Source organism: Emydura macquarii, unplaced genomic scaffold, assembly GCF_026122565.2.
Source record: "Emydura macquarii macquarii isolate MOO-44397 ecotype Brisbane River unplaced genomic scaffold, CSIRO-AGI_Emac_v2 contig_2636, whole genome shotgun sequence".
In the NCBI taxonomy this organism is placed as follows: Eukaryota; Metazoa; Chordata; order Testudines; family Chelidae; genus Emydura; species Emydura macquarii.
In genome coordinates this window covers 31694210-31717602 of record NW_027132773.1, presented here as the reverse complement: position 1 = coordinate 31717602, position 23393 = coordinate 31694210, and the positions used below count along the sequence as shown (strand labels likewise).

Genomic DNA, 23393 nt, shown 5'->3' with positions numbered 1-23393 from the left:
AAATGATCATTATATATGATTCACTGCAGATGCAGTGGCTGTGTAGAGCCTACAGCCTGCAAAAATGCTGATGTAGGGAAGGTATGAAAATATTTCATTTTTAAATCATTTTGTGAAGCAAATGAACTGCTTTGTTACAGCTAAGTAAAACATAAGCAGTGGTGCAGTCTTTGTTGTAAGCTTGCTGAGGTAACCTTATTAGGAAGCATTTATATTGCAATTAGAAGAAATAAAATATGATGCCAGTTAAAATGTCATGTTTTGATCTAGACTCTGTTAACAACAACAAAAGAAAGATGCTTCTCTATGGAGATAATAAAGGTTGCCTTTGAAAAATGACTCACATACTAGCTTGAGTCCTCAAATAAAAATATTGCATGCCATTACATCAGAATTTGATCTCACCCATTGACTGTCAAAGAAGATAGCTCAAAGGGGATTTCAGTGCCTACCCACAAAGCTAAGCATAGAACTTCACATACATTCTATTTCCATAGTTTGCTTTCACTGTTGTTGGTAGTTTGTAGATCAGTTCATTCTCTCAGCTATCTCCATCATGGATTGTGAGACTCCATCTCCAATAATTTTCTTCCTCCCTGTTTCCAGTAACATAATATGGTTTCAGAGCATACCTAAGGGATGAATTTTTAGTTGGCCACTTTAGCTATTCATGCAAATTTTGCAAACATATTTGTTATCAAATTGGGTAATTCAACATTATATCCAATGTAAGAGTAAAGGGATAGGTTTTGTGAGGGTAAATATGGGTTTTGCATGTACAAACTAGATGCATTCACAAATTTTGCTGAGACAACTAGGGAGGCCACAAGTTAACTGGGCTCAGCTTTCGGACTGATGGGGGTAGCTCATTTTCATCTGATGAAAGGAAAAAAAGGTCTCCACTTATCTGTGAAATGGGTGGGAGGATTAGTATGACTCCTGGTTTTGCTGCCAACATCCTTGGTCATCATATTTATACAACCAGAGAGAATAGATTATTGTAAATAAATCAATGTATTCATGTCTGAATATTGATTACATCAGCAGAATTTTCAGAAGCCTTCATGATCCATCGCTGTCTTCAAGCACTCAGCATCTGACCTTCCAGTGATCTGCCGCACAATATCCATTCACCTCCTCACTGGTTATCCCCATACTACGATGACCCTCCACCATTCCTTCCATATTAATTTTCTCAAAGTTATTTCCTATGCCTAATGTGACCAACGTACATAAGTTTGTTTTTAATTGATTTTTGACATCAGGATCTGCTTCTCTCCAATAATATTTTTAACATAGGCATTCTTTTTTTTTTTCTGTCCATGAGATAGGCAAAAGTCATTACCAGCATCACATTTCAAAAGCATCCTTTTCTTCTTGTCAGCAGCATTAACTTTATTCACATCCATAAATCTGTATGGAAAAAAACTAGGCTTTTCATGAGTTGTGTCTTTTGAGACAGCATGCTTTTTCCACACTTTCTTAAGGGAGGCCATATTGGAACAAAGCCATCCCTTGTATTTTCTGTTTCTTTGAAACAGCCTCATTGGTTGGATATATGTGATTCCAAATCATTATGTTAATCTACTGCCTCTCTAGTCTGTTAATCATGATGCCTGTTAATCATGATGTCTGCTTAAATCCTGTTTTTGCTAGCTGAGTCAACATACTATGCATTTTGTTTTCATCACATTCAGAAATAATAGTCAATTTTACTCACTGTTTTTTACAGACTCCGACATTTGTTGCATTGCATCATAGATTTTACAAAGTTGTCATGTCATCAGCAATTGTGAGGTCCACCAATGGAAATCCAAGCTTTTCTGCTTTGTCAGATCGTTCTAAGCCGTATTTCATAATAAATTCTGTGTATATGTTAAAGGCTTACGACAAAATACCCCCTTGTCTCATACACTTCACAGTGGAAAACCACTGACTGTCACCTGTTCTCACCGTGACTACTGTTGGTGGAAGAGATGTGCAATGAGTTCAGTGAGATGCTTTGGACTCCCTATGTCTGCCAATATCCTCCAGACAATATCAAATGCTTTTAAGCACTCAGTGAAATGTGATCAATGAGTGATTGTACTCTCTGCAATTTTTCAGTGATGTGACCAATATTCACAATTTGGTCACACATGCCTTGGCCGCCTCTGAAGCCAGATTGTTGTGGTGGTAGTTCTGCTCCTAGCCTTCATTTCATGACATGCTGAATTATGCAGAGAAGAATTTTGCTCGCATGCTATATCAGGGAGATGGTATGATAGTTATTAAAACAGTTATGTCTGCCTTCTTGGTAAAGGCAGAAAAATTTCCTTCGTCCAGGCCTTCGGCCAATTTTTATTCATCCATAAATCATTACAAATTTTCCACATAATTTCAGTATTGTGATTGCCAATCCCTTTTAACAATTCTGCAGGCATGTTATCTACCCCTGGTGATTTCCCAGTCTTCATTTTCATAATAGCACACACCACTTCCTTTTGTAGAATTGATGGCTCTGGCTCCGTACTCTCTTTTCTGTCATCCTATATTATGAGTGGCTCTGGTGAGTCATGCAGCATGGCACAATAATCTCTCAACCTGATTATTGTAGGAGGTTAGAAATTTGCAGACAGCCAAAGACAATGTGTACATTCTGTAATCCCTTACATTTGAAATAAGTGGTGAAAAACTAAAAGCAAAAGCTACAAGCAGACTAATGTGACTATGGATTACTCTGCAGTTTATGCTTTGTTTTACAATTCCTGTGATTTCAAAGACTTTTAAGGCCAGAAGGCACCATCTTGATCATCTAGTCTGACCTCCTGCAAGTTGCAGCCCACAGAACCTCACCCATCCACTCCTATAATAGATCCATAACCTCTGACTGAGTTACTAAAGCCCTCAAATAATGATTTAAAGATTGTAAGTTATAGAGAATCTACCATTTACCCTAGCGTTAACCTGCAAAAAGTGATGTATGCCCCATGCTGCAGAGATAGGTGAAACCCCCCCAGGGTCTCTGCCAATCTGACTTGAGATAAAATTCCTTCCCAACCTCAAATATGGTGATCAGTTAGACACTGAGCATGTGGGCAAGACCCACCAGCCATACACCTGAAAATAATTCTATGTAGTAACTCAGAGCCCTCATCAGGAAGGAAGAATCCCATGCACAGCTATAGACTGGGGACCAATGAACTGGGCAGCAGCTCTGCAGAAAGGGACCTGGGGGTAACGGTGGATAAAAAGCTGGATATGAGTCAGCAGTGTGCCCTGGTTGTCAAGAAGGCTAATGGCATATTGGGCTGCATTAGGAGGGGCATTGCCAGCAGGTCACGGGAAGTGATTATTCCCCTCTATTCGGCATTGGTGAGGCCGCATTTAGAATATTGTGTCCAGTTTTGGGCCCCCCACTACAAAAAGGATGTGGACAAGTTGGAGAGAGTGCAGCGGAGGGCAACAAAAATGATTAGGGGGCTGGAGCACAGGACTTATGAGGAGAGGCTGAGGGAACTGGGCTTGTTTAGTCTGCAAAAGAGAAGAGTGGGGGGATTTGATAGCGGCCTTTAACTACCTGAAAGGGGGTTCCAGGGAGGATGGGGCTAGGTTGTTCTCGGTGGTGGCAGATGACCGAACAAGGAGCAACGGTCTCAAGTTGCAGGGCAGGAGGTCTAGGTTGGACATTAGGAAAAAGTTTTTTACTAGGAGGGTGGTGAAGCACTGGAATAGGTTACCTAGGGAGGTGGTGGAATCTCCATCCTTAGAGGTTTTTAAGCTGAGGCTTGACAAAGCCCTGGTTGGGATGATATAGCTGAGGTTAGTCCTGCTTTGAGCAGGGGGTTGGACTAGATGACCTCCTGAGGTCCCTTCCAACTCTAATATTCTATGATTCTATGATCATCTAATGTCCCATCACTGGATGTTGGTGATATTTGCTGCTCGCAGTCGTATATTGGCTACATGCCATTGTAGGTAGTCTCATCATACCATCTCCTCCATAAACTAATCAAGCTCAGTCTTCAGGCCAAGTAGGTTTTTGCCCCCACTGCTTCCATTGGAAGTCTGTTCTTATGTAGCTCTAATGGGTTCTATTACTATAGATTATCCTAAAATGTATAAACTGGAAACCTTATGACCTTTGTTAAATACAGCGCCTGTAATGTTTAATCTTTAATGTTTTTAATGAAGTAAATACTACTGGGAATTGTGTGATTATGGGAGGCTTTAACTTCCCAGATATAGACTGGAGGACAAGTACTAGTATTTATAATAGGGCCCAGATTTTCCTGGATGTGATATCTGACAGATTCCTTCACCAAATAGTTACAAGAGGCGATGCCATTTTAGATTTGGTATTGGTGAGTAGTGAGGACCTCATAGAGGAATGGTTGTAGGGGACAACATTGGTTAGAGTGACCATGAGCTAATTCGGTTCAAACTAAATAGAAGGATAAACAAAAATCGATCTGTGACGAGGGTCTTGTATTTCAAAAGGACTAACTTTAAAAAATTAAGGGAATTAGTTAGGGAAGTGGACTGGACTGAAGGAACTCATGGATCTAAATGCGGAGGAATCTTAGAATTACTTCAAGTCAAAGTTGCAGAAACTATCTGAAGCCTGCATCCCAAGGAAGGGGAAAAACTTCATAGGCAAGAGTTGTAGACCAAGCTGGATGAGTAAGCATCTCAGACAGATGATTAAGAGAAAGCTGAAAGCCTACAAAGAGTGGAAGATGGAGGGATCAGCAAGGAAAGCTACCTCTTGTTGATCAGAACATATAGGGATAAAGTGACAAATGCCAAAAGCCAAATAGAGTTGGACCTTGCAAGGGAATTAAAACAAATAGTAAAAGATTCTATAGCCATATAAATAGGAAGAAAACAAAGAAAGAAGAAGTGGTACCACTAAGCACTGAGGATGGGACTGAGGAGGTTAAGGATAATCTACGCACGGCCCAGTATCTAAACTAATACTTTGCCCCAGTTTTTAATGAGGCTAATGAAAAGCATAGATAGTGGCAGGATGGCTAATGGGAATGAGGATATGGAAGTAGAAATTACCACATCCAAGGCAGAAGTCAAACTCAAACAGCTTAATGGGACTAAATTGGTAGGCCCAGATAATATCCATCTAAGAATATTAAAGGAACTGGCTCATGAAATTGCAAGCCCATTAGCAAGGATTTTTATTGATTCTGTAAACTCAGGGATTGTACCATATGACTGGAGAATTGTTAACATAGTTTTTATTTTTAAGAAAGGGGAAAAAAGTGATCTGGGTAATTACAAGCCTCTTTGTTTGACCTCACTAGTATTCAAAGTCTTGGAAAAAACTTTGAAAGAGAAAATAGTTAAGGACATTGAGGTTAATGATAATTGGGATAAAATACAACATGGCTTTACAAAAGATAGATCATGCCAGACCAACCTGATCTCCTTTTCTGAGAAAGATAACAGATTTTTCAGACAAAGGGAATGCAGTGGACCTAATTTACCTAGATTTCAGTAAGGCATTTGATATGGTTCCACATGGGGAATTATTAGTTAAATTGGAAAAGATGGGGATTAATATGAAAATTGAAAGGTGGATAAGGAAGTGGTTATATGGGAGACTACAATGGGTTATACTGAAAGGTGAACTGTCAGGCTGGAGGGAAGTTACTAGTGGACTTCCTCAGGGATCAGTCTTGGGTCCAATCTTATTTAACCTTTTTATTACTGACCTTGGTACAAAAAGTGGGAGTGTAATAATAAAGTTTGCAGATGACACAAAGTTGGGAGGTATTACCAATACAAAGAAGGACTGGGATATCATACAAGAAGATCTGGATGACCTTGTAAACTGGAGTAATAGAAATAGGATGAAATTTAATAGTGGAAAGTGCAAGGTCATGCATTTAAAGACTAATAACAAATTTTTTTGCTACAAACTGGGGATGCATCAGTTGAAAGTGACAGAGGAGGAGAAAGACCTGGGCATATTGGTTAACCACAGGATGACTATGAGCGGCGGCAAAAAAAGCTAATGCGATCCTAGGATGCATCAGGAAAGATACTTCCAGTAAAAATAGAGAGGTGTTGGTACCATTATAAAAGCCACTGGTGAGACCTCATCTGGAATACTGTGTGCAGTTTTGGTCTCCCATGTTTAAGAAAGATGAATTCAAACTGGAATAGGTGCAGAAAAGGGCTACTAGGATGATCCAAGGAATGGAAAACCTGTCTTATGAGAGTTTAGACTTGAAATTAGATGAATGTTTCTAACCATCAGAGGAGTGAAGTTCTGGAACAGCCTTCCAAAGGGAGCAGTGGGGGCAAAAAAAAACCTAGCTGGCTTCAAGACTGAGTTTGATAATTTGCCTAATTTGCCTAATTTGGCAATTAACTGATCTTTGACTACTAGCAGTAAATAGCCCTATGGCTGAGATGGAATGTTTGATGGGGTTACTACATGTCTGAGTTACTACAGAGAATTCTTTCCAGGTGTCTGGCTGGTGAATCTTGCCCACATGCTCAGGGTTTAGCTGATCACCATATTTGGGGTCTGGAAGGAATTTCCCCCAGGGCAGATTAGCAGAGGCCCTGGGGGTTTTTCAGCTTCCTCTCCAGCATTGGGCACGGGTCACTTGCTGGTGGATTTTTTGTACCTGGAAGTCTTTAAACCATGAATGAGGACTTCAATAATTCAGTCATATGTTAGAGGTCAATTACAGGAGTGGGTGTGTGAAGTTCTGTGGCCCGCCATTTGCAGGAGGTCAGACTAGATGATCATAAAGGTCCCTTCTGACCTTAAAGTCTATGAGTCTATAACTAAACACTTTTAAGTTACATTTCTTTTGTTTCCAGCATGTAGTTACGGACATTGTACTTCCACAGGTGCTTTGGAATCAGGGTTCAAGTGGAATCATAACTTGCTAGAACCAGCTAACAGATTTCTAAATAATTTGTCATTAAAGAAAGAAAATACAGGTCCTACAATGCTCATTCAGCGATGGTCTCATGAAAATAGAGAGACTTACCTGTCACCATGACAAACAATGTCCATCTGGTTTCAGCATAAGTATAATTTTCCCTTAAAGTAGAAAACATAGGAAAGATACTCCGAGTACTGTCTCCTATCCATGGTCTCCTGCTTATGAATATTATTAATGCTGACAATTAAAAGTGTCATACAAAAAATAAATGGTTCTGTGAATTGTGAGGTGGTTCAATGTCAAAGAACACAAACAGGATTCTTGCTGCCTAGGCAGGTGGAGGTTGAATTTTGTTGTGATGCTAGTATATTTAGTTTCTTGGAAAAGTGTTGGGGATTTTGCCATTGAATCATTCTGCTGGCCAGTTCATGAAATTTCAGAGAAGTAATCTTCGTAGGGAGCTGTTCATCCTTCTGGTTTTTAGCAAAGTACCATTGTTTTAGGAGTGTGACAACAAAACATAGGGTTGGATTTTTTTTTCTTACATTGAGAGAGGACATATGCAGTTGTAGAATTTTTGGGCTCTTTTTGTCCATTAGAGACTCCTGTTGACTCTTTGTCACATAGTCCTCATTACCAAAATAAAAAAAAACCAGCTTTCTCACTAAAGACACACAAAAAGTCTTTTTGCCACTTTAGTTATTGGAAAGTTTGGCCTTCATAACTGATCTTGAGAGCCTGATTCATCTGCTTGACTCTTTTCCTCTGAAATGTAGTGTATTCACCACCCATTGCATCCTCTTGTGTCAGGGTGCGATGTTACAAGGTGTCCTTGTATTCAGTGCCTCCTACAGGCCATCTGTCTCTAACAGGGTTTTCCATGGCTTGGCTCTCTGGCCAAGTCATATAAAGTTTGGTCCCCTTCTGGGATAACAAGGAGGTCGAACAGAAAGTTCACAAACATCCCAACACAAAAAAGCCTAGCCCAAATGGGGGTCGGGAGGGGGAGGGGAGATTCCTCAGCTTGTCCTTTCAAATCAGTCTTCAGCCCTGCCATAGGCTCAATATGGCTTCCATTGGGCTTGGATGCCTCTTCCTCAGGGATTGGTGGGGGAACCCATGCCCACCCTCTGATCTGTGTTCTGGCCTATGGACCCTCTATTAAGCAGCTAGGTCTGCTTCTTCAGACTTGCAGCTGTTTCCTTGGGCCCCTTCCTGTCACCAAGCCCCCTTGTGCTGCTTCTCTACAGTTATGCTTCACACAGCCTCCCTTTGGTTCTCAGGCCTTTGGGTTTTCCCTAGGTCTTCCCAGCTTCTTTTCCTCTGCTGAAATAAACACCCCTCCCCACACCTCCTTAGGCTCACTGACCCTATCTCAGGGCTCCCCCTCCACAAGAGCCTGGCTTGATCTCTGTAGGTTTCTCTCCACAGGAGAGTCCCACCTTCTCTACAGTCTCTCACCTACCGAGTTCTCTCAGGTTCCCTATAAGGCCCAGGTGCCTAATGATCCTTACTGAGCTCTGCCCCCTCTGGCCAGGAGGCAATGAATCAATCAGTCAATCACAGGTGCACTAATTGGCTTTCAACCCCTTGTCTAACAGGTGATGGGAGTAAGCACCATCACAGCTTCCTACACCAGAAAGAAGATGCTCTAATGGTAAGATATTTTCAATGAGAATATCATTTAGATAATGTGCTGTGAACTAATGGCCTGATTCTCCCGTTTTATACTCTGTGAGTAGTCCCATTGGTTTTATTGGGACAGCTTGTGGAGTAAAGGCTCCCCCTCTGCTTTCTGAGTAAGGATGGCAAATTGTACCCCAGATCTTTAATAATTACCACAAAAGCACCAAAGGTGAAGACCAAGCAAGAGCAGTAGTCAAAAAAGCACTAGTTAGTACTATGAGAACCTCTGATAGAGGAGTACTCTTTGGCTTTTTGGGATGGGATCTACAAACACAGGCAGGAAGGGGTTAAGAACCCTCCATGCCTGCAAACAACAAAACCAGCCCCCTCCATCTCCTCAGCTGCTGCAACTAATGAAGGCAAGATTAAAGAGAGACAGGAAGAGGGGGGTTAAAAGGTCTTGGCACTTCAATCCCAACAACTCCCTGCCAGACTTCCTCTAAAAGACTAAGAACCTCCTTGAGTAGAAGGGAGGAAGCTGTAGATGGAATCTCTGAGGACCAAGGGCTTTTTGACTTGTTTTAGTTTCTGAAGTGTGATTTTTATTGATATGATTTAAGCAACTGCTGCCTGGACTGAGAACCAACCGAGGATGCTCAGATTAGGACTTTGCACAAGGCAGTGTCCATCTCCTTTGACAGACTTCTGTATCAAATTTAGCAAATATTCAGAACACATTCTGGTAGTGGTATCAGACTATTGTTTACTCATTGTTTTGTGTTGAATGTTATTCTACAATATATTCTATTATGCTATATTTTTTTTCCTGAAGGACTGAATTCTAATGTCGGTTATTTGGTAAGGAGAGTAGGAAATTAAAGGGCTCTTATAATTAAAAATAACTTGTACCAAGAGCAATCTCTGCAGATCCTGAGTTGATTACCAAAGTCAGTTCTGATTTCTACTGATATATTAACTAGTGTCCTTTACTAAGAAATGAAAGTATGTGCTTCAGATTCTAGAAAACTGGAAGATAAATAGGCACAACTCAGGACTTTGTCTCAGTAAAGTATAAAGAACAAAGCTTTTCCTTTAGATATTTGGCTATCATGAGGAGCTCTGATGTACTCATTTCCAATCATTCTTCTCTAAATATGATAGACTGCTAATGTAGCTTGAAAAGGGTCTAAGTGTTTTCTCTGTTCTTTAGCTTGTGTTGATGGTTATTACTTCCTTGCTGGAAGAGATGACTGTATGTACTGGCTGTGGAGTAATTTCGTATCAGTAACTGTGAGAGCAGTGGTGGTAGAACTGAGTATGTGCCCCATAATTTTCTGTTTTTACCATTCTGAGGATCTACAAACTGCCTTTTTAGATCAAATTCTGTAATGAAGTGTTCATTAGCATTGCTTTAACAATATATGACAATTCAATATAGCCATCTGGATTGTAACAGATTGACTTGTCTGTCTATGACCCATGCTTCAGCCATTTTAAATTGGAGGATACAGGAGATTGATTAGAGGAAAGAGATTCATCCTCCATATATGTACAATGTTGTAATGAATTTAGTTCCTGTTCTAAAAAGCAATCTTGACCAGTGCAATCTCAAATAATATGTGTGTGTTTGCAGGTATGAACTTGAGAGACAGAAACATATACATGTATGATTTTATTAGAGTTCTTCCACAAGTTCATTAATCAATCTGGAGATGAAATTTTCAGTGCCCTGCTATTTAACAGACTGGAAGTAGCTCATGTGAGATGTTATGCTGGCTCTCTTGACATACATTAATGTTTTTGCCTCTTCTCTTGGTGCTCCACCCATTGCTGTGTGGTAAGGATAGGTGTATTGGCCAGGGCCAAGGCTATTAATCGTTTAAATGCAGATGTTCTGCCCAGTTGACCTTCATACTGTGCAGCAATGTACTGTGCTCTAAGTGGGCAAAATAGTAGGAATGCTTGAGGTGTATTTTTGCTGCTCACAATGGTGTCCTAAAATAATAGTTTCAGGAGAGGCCATAGGGTTCTCTGATACGAACATGGGAGTTATCATAATGGTCCACCTAGTCCAGTATTCTATCTCCAGCATTAACCGGTACCACAAGTCTCAGAGGAAGGTACAAGAATCTCTACAGTGAGCAGATGTGGGATGTCACTTTTAAGCTTCTAATAGCAGGAAACTGATTTAAACTCTGAAGGATGAGGTTTTATATCTTCTTTCAAAAGGGTATCATAGTAGTCTCTTGCTGAACTCACCAAGAGTGTCAGGGGCATTCTGCTTGGCTCTGCACTCCAGACAGCAACTCCTAGCGCTGAAATTCTGTGCCCTGGCCCACTAATGCATCTGTATATGAAAAAGCAACAATCTAGCCCTGTGACCCTAAGGGCTTGTGTACACAAACATTTAGGTTGACCAAGCTGTGTTGTGAATCTACCCCTCGCTAACCTGCCACAGACTAACTATCTGTTTGTATCTGGCTGCGGGGCATTAAGAATTTGTTAATGCACTTTGTTCTAATCTGGTTTCAAAGAGGACATTTGCAGTAAGAGTTGAACTGGCTCCCTTCCTGGTGAACGCAGCGAAGAACAAATCAAAATATCCCTGATTTTAATTTCCATACTTCCAAGTTGGATATCTGTGTGTATTGTTAGGTCAAAAATTGAAGATAAAATTATGCATGTATTTACATTTACAATATGAACTGCTGCAATATGTTACACTGCAGTTCTGAAATATGATTCCAGTCTAGAAATCTTGTTTAAAAGAATAATCTTCTGCATGATACTACCGTGTATAATTATTTTCACTGATTTAAAACTACTGAAAATAAAACACTAATATTTGGTATTTCGATCAACTTGCTTTTCTCTCTTTTTCCTTCATTCCTAATAGCCTTTTTCCTCCTAATTTTTAAAGAGCTCCTTGGAATAATCTCCAGGTATAGACATACTTTATGATAATTAAATTCTAGTACCTTTTTTGCAATAATTATTTCTAACTGCATTATTCTCTACTGCATCTTTATTTATGTGGCACAAAGTTCATATATGATATTTAACATGCTTTTCAGTTGGCAGTGATTGATTTTCACACAGAAACTCAGGATATCTGAGGAGGCCATATTCATTTAATAATTTCCTGATCTTCTCTCCTCATTAGCTTTTGAGGGATGATGGGAAGATGTTGGGGTCAAAATTGATTACTAATTGACTCCTAACTTACCCACTTCAAACAGAACTCTATTCTAAACATAAGGCTTCAAGCTTCTTAAGATTCGCACAACCAAAAAAATGCAAACATTACCATTTCTAGAAATGTAATTTTATGTTTAAGTTGCATACACTGTTATTGTTGGCATGCCATTTCCTGTCTAAGGTTTCTTATCATTGTAAATACAGCACATGTAGTAAGTTTAGTTGCATTTATGATAAGCAAAACAAAAAGGCAAAATTGGATAGATTTGACACTAATAGGAGATTGAATAGAAGTGAGTAGACACGTGTTGGGTTGCTGGAACACAAACTGTGCTCTGTATGGTCATGCAGGAGCTCTAGGCTTAGGGGGTGACCAGGGCTCTATGGTTCTAGACAGGTGGAACTAATTATAGTGCAGTGGTGACAGTGGTAGAAAGGCAACTGCCTATCCTGAAGGCTAGTTAGAGAGTTAAATAGGTGTTTTAAAGCTGCTAGGTTGGCAAGGAGTTGTGAAAATGATTATTTGAAACTGGAGAAAATGATGGCTGAACTGGAAAAACTAGTGCTACTGTAAAACTCTGCATGCTCTTTGTGGGCTCAAGGACAATAGCAGTATTTTTTTCTTCCTTTCATCAAAATACAGGTGGATCACACTGGCTAGATTGACTCCTCCTAGAATTCAGTAGACATTGAGATCACTCACACATCATACTGGAAGAGTATATTCTAATAACAGGTCTGCTAATGCAGTTTGTGATTAGTGAGGATTTATCCTAGTTGAGCAGAGAATTTTACTTGGATAGAAAGATATTTTTTTATTTTGAGTATGCTGGGAGCCCAGATATCATGAAATATGTTCAAGACCACCATTTCAGTTATAGAGCTCAGAGAGGTTCCTTAGTTTCATGAAGGCTTCAATATTTCTACTGCTTTTCAAAGATGCAATTTCACAAAATGTTTAGAACCTGATTCCAGAGGGTTATGAGGATCCTCAGCTTCCAGTGAAGTAAATGAGAGTTGAAGGTTCTCAACACCTCTTAGATTGTGCTCAGAACCTTGCAGGATCAGACCCTTAATTTTTAAATTACCTGATACTAAGATTAGATTATAGGCCATATGGAAAAATAAAGAAATATAAAATGGGTTGAATAATGAGTGGTTTGAATATTTGCAGGTGTGTAGGCAGACATAGACCATGCCATTTTGATTTCCCAGGAGTAGTTTCCCACTACATCATCAGGCCTTTTAAACACTCCTAGAACTCGCAGACCGCACGCAGAACGTGAATGATCACTTCTTGTGCCCTGAATGCCTATGCTAGGAGAGGAAGAGCATACTGTGTGCAGGGGAGGAATGTGTCTTTCGAAGAATGAAGGAAAGTAATGTTTTGGCCATTGTGTGCATACACTTTTTTAATTGTTGGCTTGGCTGTCTCGCTTGTCTAACTTTTGTTGAGGTGAATGTATCTGAAATTTACTACTACTTTGGATGCCCTTCCTTAAAATGCCATTCCCTACCCCACACTGCAACTTAGAACAATAGCTGCTTCTATTCACTTTAATATGCAAATCAGTTATGATTTTTTAAAAGACAGTTTCTTCTTCGAGATCTTGCTCATGTCCATTCTGTGCAAGGTGCGTGTGCGCTGCGTGCACAGTTGCTGGAGATTTTTCCCTCAGTTGTATCTGTAGGACCGGCCCTAGCGCCCCCTGGACCTGCGAATGTATGTGCTAGTATAAAGGGTACCACGAGCCCCACGCCCTCTCAGTTCTTTTTTACACCTGTGATGGTTGTTGGAAAGATCCTTCTTGCTGTTGCTTCTTACCCAGTGGTATGGACTTTCTATCTGTATAGTTATTGTAATTAGTGTAGATAGTAGTTTGAGTAGTTATCCCTGTTGTCGAGGGACTTTTTGCCCTAGGGGCTGGGCATGCCACAGTCCCCAGGCTTCAAGCCATGTGCTTCGTGCAATAAGCTGATGCCAGTGAGTGACCCGACCTGCCCTCTAGGTGTCTCACATTAAAGAAAAGTGCCAGATCTGCAGGGACTTCAGACCTCGCACGAGAAAAGACAGAGACATATGGCTGAAGGTCATTTTCATGGAGGCAGTCATCAGATCAGCTTTGGAGCCGAGCCGCTCTGAATCAGCATCAAGCACCTCGGCTTCCGTGCTGAGCATTCTCCCTACACCAGGTTCTTCCTGGTACCACTCTCCATCCCCAGTGCTGAGGAAAAGGCATAAGAAACAACACACAAAGAGAGGACATTCCCGGGTGCAGAAGAGGGACTAGCAGGAAGCCATTAGTATAGTGAGACCCGCGTCAGGTCACTCATCCTCCCCAGAGCCTCTGATGGCTCTGCTGCCTCTGCCTAGAGCACTGAGTCTGGTACGTGACTCGCCACCAACTCCTGGGAGCAACCACAGTGTCAAGCTTCTGTTGGCCCCTTCGACCCTGGAGGCTTTCCAGGTGGCAAAAGATCTGCTGTCCCTCACAATCGTGCCGACCCCTCAAGGTCCCTTGTCAGCCAAGGCATATAGGGACAGAAAGTGAGCTCCACTGTAACACCAATCACTGCGGCACCGTCCAGAAATAAGTCCTCCAGGGTCTTGATGCAATGGTCACCGGCCTGTCTCCGGTCTCTGGTTCCCCGGTGCTGCCAAGAGGTGGAAGTAGGAACTGCACCACCATGGTCTCCAGAGGAAGAAACCTCATTGGAGTCAGAGGGGTATTCTTCGCTCCTCCCAGAACCTACTGGTAACCAACCTATACTCCAGACTTCAGTACCGGTCCTTCTATCAGTACCTAGCCACCAAGACACTGGCTGATGCAGTGGCAGTACTGGAATCCTGGGGGGGTTCCCCTGATACCATGGCCCCCGTCCCATTGCTCATACTCGGTGGTGTCAAAAAGGCGGGCTACACCTCTTCCCATCTGGCATTAGACCCCAACTCTCGTACCAACCCTGGTGCCGATGTCCAGGAAATAGCCCCAATGGATGTGGCAGAGGAGGAGATGTGCTGCTCATGTCCATTCCATGACCCGCCCTCCTACCCCATTGTCAGAGTTACTAGCAATGAGAGGTTGTGAGGCAGTGGTGCCCCTTATAATACTGGTGCATATGCTTGTGGCTCCAGAGGGCCCTAGAGCCGGTCCTAGAGATACCATGGAGGTAAAAATCTCTGGCAACTGTGTGACCCTGCAGTCATTTCTCACTGGCATGAAGCCTCCTTTGGCATCAAACCTGGTCACAGCTCATCCTTTTATTATAGGAATGTTTTCAAATTGACACTGTGGAGAACTATTTAGGAAAGCAGAATTTGGTCATCTGATTGGGAACCAGGGGTAACATTGCTACTCATATAGAATACCAGAGGAACTTTAATTACTTCAAATGTTTAGTACCTTGCTTTTACATCTCATTTGAAAGATAACACCTTGAGAAGCTCAGTACCTCAATGGGGACATTAGTTCACTATTTACAGAGTGCCATCAGCTTCACTTCCTTTAGTTCCTGGATAGTCTTTAGCAGTCACAGAAGCAGTCTAATCCTATCTCTGCTATGAGTTCTGATAGGAATTTCAGCACAAGGTGATATGAGTAGAGGCTATGTGGCATTGAACGGTGGACTAGTTTTCCAAGGAAATGGCTAGAAGCCCCATCACTGAGGACATTTAAAATTGAAATGGACAAAGGTTTAGACAATCCATTCTGAGAAACAATCCTGCATTAGCAGAGGGATGTACTACATGACTTCACAGAGTTTTTCTGCCTTTGATTTCTATGACTTGCTAATGCTAGTTGGGTTACAATATTAACAATCACCACAATGTTGCCTAGTGACTCTTGGGGGGGTGATGAAACTAGTTAGACTAAATATTGTAAATAAAAATAACACTAATATTTTTCATCCTTTCCACGTAGACTGACTAAGCATGAAAAGAAAACCTCTTAATTGTATGGAAGTGAATTGGGGGGGACGGGTGTGGAAGAACTATGATTAGAAATAGCATAACTAGAACTACATTACTAGAGCTTTATTTTTTAACTTCTTTTATGTCTTGTGTGTGATGACGAATGATGTGTCAGAATAAACCTGACTAAACTCTAAAATTGAGTGCTAACCAAATTACTGACAGCATTAGTAGTGTTAGTACATTCAGCATTCACAGTGGCAGCACAGTTATTGCTGTACGTCTTTACTTTCTTCTGTCATGGTTTTCTGCAGAGGGCTGACTCAGAAAAGATGTCCTCTTTGAAGGAGAACCCTCACAAAGCTGCCTTTTTAGGGCCGACTCAGAAGAGAAAATATGTCCTCTGTCCCTAGAGATTGGGATAGCATCACGTTGGGAGGAAGATGCTGTTGCATTAACATTGTTGTTTTCCATCCATAAATAAACATCTGGTAAGGGCTCTTATTAATTCTCTGGCTCCTTCAGTATGATTTGCATGTTGAGCAGAGGACTTAGTCATCTGTGCTATCATCACATTCCAGGGTGCGATCCAGACCAGTGAGGGGTGGTGTCACCACTTGCCCTGCAACCTTGGGTGCTTCACAGTGCTTTGCTTTTGCAGCTCCGAACCTGGGCTGCTCACAAACAGCCGGATAGACAGAGCATACGGGTCACACTTCGAGTGTCTGTGTGTAGCTACAGTCCTGGTCCTTCGGTTCTGACCCCAGCAGCCTATCAGCAACCCACCAGCTGCACTCTGGCTTCCAGCAGCCTGGGTTCCTACCTGCAGGTGATCCCAATATACTCCCAGTCGTGAATTTCGCCCAAAACGTGTGTTCTGCATTGTCTAGCCCTCTCCTGGGCAGTTCAGATATTAGAGGTCCGTTGCCTCGGTAAGGGATCAATATGCACCAGTTTGATAATTTAACTAGAGTTCTCAAACAGTTCCGTTTAAACCTAACACTGGATTAGTTTATATTAAAAATAAACAAGTTTATTTAACTACAAAGGGAGATTATAAGTGAATACAAATATAAAGATATTAAAATTATAAATGTTTACAAGAGAAACAATATAAAATGCTTACTAGTAATTAAAACTTAAAAACTAGACTTGGTTCAAAGTAAATTCCTTCCACATGTTCCCAGCAACATTGCTGACCAAATTTTGAGGTCGGGATCCATCCCAAAGTCAAAAGGCTGGTTTCTTTGTCTTCTTAGGTGAAAAAGAGAGAGAGATCATGTGTTGTTGTTGCCCCTCACTTGTATGGTCCAGTCATCCTTTCAAATGCATTTTCCTGAGGCCAGATCAACACGATAGACTTTTGTCAACCAAAGTCAGCTTTTTGCGCTAAAACAATGGTGGTGTACACACTGCAATCCCACCCCCGCCAACCCAACTCCCCTGATTTTGCAAAAAAATAAAACTATCTCGACAAGAGGCATAGAGTGTTTTGCACCAAACTTTTAGTGACAAAGCGTCAGTGTACACACCTTGGTTATGTTGCGGTAAATAGCCTCCAGGAAGTGTCCCACAATGCCCATCCTGACTGCTCTAGCCATCAGTTTGAACTCCACTGCCCTTTAACACCCTGGGAATTTTTGAAATTCCATTTCCTGCTTGGTTAGCATGGAGAGTTCACATCTCATCTTCCCAGCTGACCATGGCAGCTCCACGCATCAAATGTTCTCCTGTTTGGAGCACACCGGAGCTTCTGGATTTGATCAGCATTTGGGGAGAGGAGGCTGTGGAGTCCCAGCTCTGCTTCAGCTGGAGGAACTATGATACCTGTGGTCAGATTTCTCGTTCAATGGCGGAGAAGGGCTATGAACAGGACGTGCTGTGTGAAAATCAAGGAGCTATGGCAGGGGTACCAAAAGGCTAGGGAGTCAAATAGTTGCTCTGATGCAGAGCCAAAGACCTGCCACTTCTTTAAGGAGCTGGAAGCCATCCTTAGCAGCGACTCCACTTCCACCACCAAGAGACCCATGGATACCTCCACAGACCTGGTGGCAGCAGACACCAGATTCAACCTCAATGAAGAACTCATGTACGAGGAGATTGAGTTGGAGGACAATGTGGAGCCAGTGACTGGGTCGTTTGCTGACATGGGGAGCCAGGACCTCTTCTCTACCCAGGAGGTTTTGAACTAGTCCCAGACCTTCAGTTCTGGCATGTAGGATGTAGGAGAGGGGAGCTTGGGTAAGTGATTTTTTTGGGCTGATGCTGATCAATTACATGAGGTACAGCTGTCCTTTGTTTTGTTGCATTATACAGTTGGTTGAAGGGATAGAAATGCACAAGAGTAGCGGTGTTTGCATGTGCTTCCCATTGCCCTGTGAAGCTAGCCAGTGTGGTGGAAAAGTGTGTTAATGCACACTAAGATTTCATGGGAATCCTCCAGAGAGATCTCTAGGAAACTTTCCTGGAAGTATTTGTCAATCCTGTGCTGGAGATTCCTCGGCAGAGCTGCTTTGTTTCTTTCCCCCTTGTAAGAAACTTTCCCGTGCCAATCAGCAATCACTTGTGCAGGGACCAAGGCTGCAGAGAAGCGAGCAGCAGAGGAACCCAGTTTGAAGCTGCTCGCATGAGGAGATTTATCCTCACATCTCTGCTTACTCTCAGGAGTGAGATATTGGCTTCTATGGCCCCCACCTGTAGAAAATGGTGGCACAATTTGCAATTTTGTCCCTATCTACCTGCATCAATACCACAAACAATCACCCAGAACCTTTTCCCCAAGTCGAGTAACCCCTCTCCCTGGGCACAACTCATCATGCCATGGCTGATGGTTGAGCTGTGCGGTTGCCAGGGGACAGTGAGAAAGAGGTACATTTTACAGTAGTGAATCAGTGCTGTTATTGCATTCACAGTCATGCTTCTGTTCATTGTTTATGTGCTTCTACAGATGTGCCCGGAGGGGAAACACGTCCACACCTGCCAAGCACCCGTGGCAGCCAATACAGAACTGCTTTCCATGCCCTCCCGAAAGTTCACCCACACATTCCTACCAAATTCCTGTCCTCTCTCGGTACCCTGTTCACTCCACCCCTTCAGCCAGCTTCCAGAACGATAGCTGGACTTACACCCAGTTGTCATAGCTCACACTGCCCCTCACTGCTTTCTCCCCTCCAGCCAAGTGTTGTATGTGTGTTGTGAATAATTGTTATTTAATAAAAATATCCTCTGTGAAGAATAAGCAATCTGTATTTGTCTCTTGCACACGGTGCTTGCAGCTCACATTGATACACAGTACAATCTGGATAGCAGTCATAGCTTGGCAGAGCGCTATTTACAAAGACAGCTTATTGTTGCTCATTGTCAAAATACCTCCTCAAGGTCTTCCTGATTTGAGTGTCCACCCGTTGTGCCCCTCTAATAGCTCTGACATCTGGCATCATAATCAGCTGTAAGGCGACTCGCCTCTGCACTCCATCCAGGGGGAAACTTTTCACCCTTAGCTTCACAAATATTATGAAGCACACAGCAGGTGGCTATAACCATGGGAATGGTTTCCTCATTTAGGCCTAACCTGCAATAAAGGAATTGTCAGTGAGCTTTTAATCTGTCAAACGCACATTCAACGGTCATTGAGCACCTGCTCAACCTGTTATAGAAGCACTCCTGGCTGCTATCCAGGTTGCCCATATAAGCAGGAGCCCTTGGCAGTAAGGAGTAGGCTGGGTCTCCCAGGATCACTGTGGGCATTTCAACATCCCCCATTGGAATATTTTGGTCTGGAAAGGAAGTCCCTGCTTGCAGCTTTCTGTACAGGCTAGTTCCTGAAGATGCATGCATCATGCACCTTCCCTGACCAATCTGCATGGATGTCAGTGAAATGCCCATGGTGATCCACAAGCCCCTGCATTACCATAGAGAAGTACCCCTTTCTACTAATGGACTCCATTGCAAGATGTTCTGGGGCCAAAATAGGGATATGTGTGCCAACTATCACCCCGCCACAGTTAGGGAATCCCATTGCTGTGAAGCCATCCACTATTTCACTAAGATTTCCAGCAGTATGTGATTAATGGCTCTGCACACTTGTGATAATACAGCTCCAACAGTGGACTTTCCGAATCAAAATTGATTAGTGACCGACCAGTAGCAGTCTGGAGTTGCCAGCTTCCACACGGTGATTGTCACACACTTCACCTCTGAGAGGGCAGCTCTCATTCTGGTGTCCTTGCACCGCAGGGTTCCATGAAGGTGGCTTTGTGCATTCGAAAGTTCTGCAGCCACTGCTCATCATCCTAGACCTGCATAATGATACGATATCACCACTAAGTGCTTGTTTCACACACCCCAAAAGTGGTGGTGCACCATGTGCAGATGTTCCGTGAATGCAAACAGAAATCCAGCGTTGTTTGTTTGCATGGCACACAGCAGGTCAGGTGCCTCGGATTCCTGTTCTGATTGGGAGCTTATGATATACTGCATGACCAGCCGCAATGTTTTCAGAACACTGACAACAACAGTGGAGAGCAGTGCAGGATCCATCCTTTCAGGTAGAGATGGCAGGTGCTCAGGAAACTGGGGCCATTGAAAAATGCTGCACAACGCAGTCGGAAACCCATGGAAAGTTGGGATGGAAATCACTGCATCGTGGGACGTTGACCCACATCCGTGATACACTGTGATTCTCTCCGCCTTCCCATAACTCGTAGTGGTACAACATGCTGAGTTGCACAGTGGGATAGCTGTCCAGAGTGCACTGCTCTCACTGTTGGTGCTAGAGTACTAACTGTGGACATGGTTCAGTGACACAATGAGTGCTGTGTGGACAAGCACAAGTGTTGTAATTAACAGCACTTCTTGATCATTGCTGTAACTTGCATTGACAACACTTACTAGTGTAGACTGTATGGGGAGATTTTGATAGATCATTACACACTGAAGCACATAGCCTGGCAGCTAAGTCATGGTGGGTGGCCTGCTAAGTGCAGGCCAATCCGGAAGGCACTGGTTTTTAGAGCCCTGCCCCTCCTCAAGCATGGTGGATCCTGACTGGTCCGCCAGCAGCCCCTCCCATCCCCTCACTGCAGCCAGACAGAAGGAATTCCAGCAAGGAGGCGGCCTCCTTGCTGATCTCCCATCCCCCTGGCTGCAGCAGGGAAACTGCATGCATCCTGTAGCCCCATGCAGTCCACCTGGGTCACTAGGCAGTGGCTCCCTTCTGCAGCCGGGGGGATGGGAGATCAATGCTCCCCTCCCTCTAACTTCAGCAGAGACCCCAGCGCCTAGGGACCCAGGCAGAGCGCTTTGCCATGATCCCTGCTAGGGTGGGGAGTGCTAATCTCCTGTCCTCTTGGGTGCAGCAAGAAGCCTGCACCGGTCTTGTAGCCCCATGGCAACATGCGCCGCATGGGTCCTTAGGCAGTGGCTCCCTTCTGCAGCCAGCGGGGGGGGGGAATGGCGGGCCATTTTGAAAGACCCCACGGGCCACTTTTGGTCCCCGGACCACAATCTGGGAACCACTGAGCTAGGCTGTTCTCAGTAGTGGGAGATGACAGAACAAGGAGCCATGGTCTCAGGTTGCAGTGGGGGAGGTCTAGGTTGGATAATAGGAGAAACTTTTTCTCTAGGAGGGGTAAAGCACTGACATGGGTTTTTAAGGCCTGGCTTGACAATGCCCTGGCTGGGATGATTTAGTTGATGTTGGTCCTGCTTTGAGCAGGGGGTTGGACTAGATGACCTTCTAAGGTCCCTTCCAACCCTAATCTTCTATGATTCTATGTTTTTGGCTGTTTTTCTACATATTCAAATATATTGATTTCAATTACAACACAGAATACAAAATGTACAGTGCTCAGTTTATATTATTATTACTGATTACAAATATTTGCATTGTAAAAAAGATAAACAAAAGAAATACTGTTTTTCAATTCACCTCATACAAGTACTGTAGTGCAATCTCTTTATTGTGAAAGTGCAACTTACAAATATAGAATTTTTTTGCGTAACTGCACTCAAAAACAATATTCCATTCAATATTCATAAATATTCCATTCTTTTGCAACATCCAAGAAACACTCTACACATGTTTCAGCATAATATCTCTCTTCAGTATGAATTACTGTTAAAGCAAATGACTGCAGTGTCCATGCAGCATCAGTCAGGTGTTCCATGACTCCAAGATAGCTGTGATTGCTCAAGGATGTCCTGTGATCACCAGTCAAAGCAAGAGATCATGAGAACACAGTAGAACTGTGCCAGTGTCCACCAAGTGTTGAAGTACAGTAAGTGAAGAGGGTCAGAAAAGGTGTGTGCGATTAACGCTTGTTAAAAATAATGCATTAATTTGTTTTGCGTTAATCCTTTGCATTACCTGCAATTAACTGGACAGTCCTAAAAAAATAATTCTACGTTTGTAAATGGCACTTTCACGATAAAGAGGTTGCACTACGGTACTTGTATGAGATTAATTGAAAAATACTATTGCTTTTGTTTATCTTTTTTACAGTGCAAATATTTGTAATAAAAATAATAATATAAAGTGAGCACTGTACACTTGGTATTTTGTGTTGTGTAATTGAAATCAATGTATTTGAAAATGTAGAAAAACATCCAAAAATATTTACCATAAGTTAAAATTGGTATTCTATTATGGTTTGATGGTGCGATTAAAACTGAGATTAATCGTGACTATTTTTAAAAATCTAGTTAATTTGTTTTGCGTTAATTGCTTGAACTAACTGTGATTGACAACCCTACTTTTTTATTCACCGACAATTCAAAACAATTCAGATTTGATTCAACCTGAGCTGACTTGTGTTTTGATTTGTTTGGAACTGCAACCTAGTTCTAGTTGGGACACCTGTTGTGATTCACTGAATAGTGCTGCTAGTAAAAAGTAAATATTAATGATGAGAGAAAATCATTTTTCCCTGTCTCTTATTTTCCTTGCTTATCTTTTGCCTTTCTGTCGAGTTTTGTTGTTGTTTACACTTTCCTTCATAAACAATCCCACGTAATTCTCCATGCTCTCTTACTAACCAGGACAAAAAATAATCCATTTTTTCTTCTTCTTTTTAAACTGTTTATTTTTTAATTTCATTATTCAGGGATATGCAATGCAAAGTACAAGATTTAAAAAATGGATGAGGTCTTTTCATTGACATGCTGTACTGCCAGCCACATAGTGTCTTCCAAGTGAAAATCACTTTCTTCAGCAAACACAGTTTAAACTTTGTCCTTCAACTTTGTATATAAGACAGAATTTTTAATTTTGCAAAGTACAAAACAGTGACTGCTGGCTGGATACTACGATCCACCCTTACATCCCACCAGTCTTGTTTTATATAAACAGATACGTTTACCTCAGTATTTGTACTGTACTGTTACTTAAACATCCCTATACTTTTCATAGGGAATGCTTACAATATTACAACTATTGAGCTACAGTCCCTGGGTTATCTGAGTTAAGTGGCAATACTTTTTAAGACTGACTAATGGTGTATTATAGTGCTGTCCTGCAGGAGACTCTTAACAATTCTACCACCATACTGAAAGGAAAATTGGGATATTTTCCTACTGCTGAAGCATAATTCCTTCCTGTGTACTAGTAAATGACCCTTGCCAGAGAAGACATATGCTTAGGGTTCTTACAAATGCTTTTCATGAGCACATAATTTACCTTTGGGTTGCACCAAGATTCAGACCGAGTAACAGGTTGTGATGAAGTGGGTATTTTCTGTACTTTTTTTATTAATGGTATG

General features: G+C 42.2%; 1 protein-coding gene across 3 annotated transcripts in view; it reads left to right on the top strand.

Annotated features, from left to right (window-relative positions):
- Positions 1-23393, top strand: part of TAFA5 (TAFA chemokine like family member 5) — a 532150-nt gene that overhangs the window by 280231 nt on the left and 228526 nt on the right. The window contains exons 4-5 of one of the 3 annotated variants that reach the window (XM_067564382.1): positions 8501-8556; positions 15951-16129. The exons of the other annotated variants lie outside the window; for them this stretch is intronic. Of the exons in view, the coding sequence (XP_067420483.1) occupies positions 8501-8556; positions 15951-16049 (155 nt within the window). The 3' untranslated portion in view covers positions 16050-16129. Of the gene's footprint in view, positions 1-8500; positions 8557-15950; positions 16130-23393 lie in introns of those variants that run through there. 3 annotated transcript variants of the gene reach the window in all.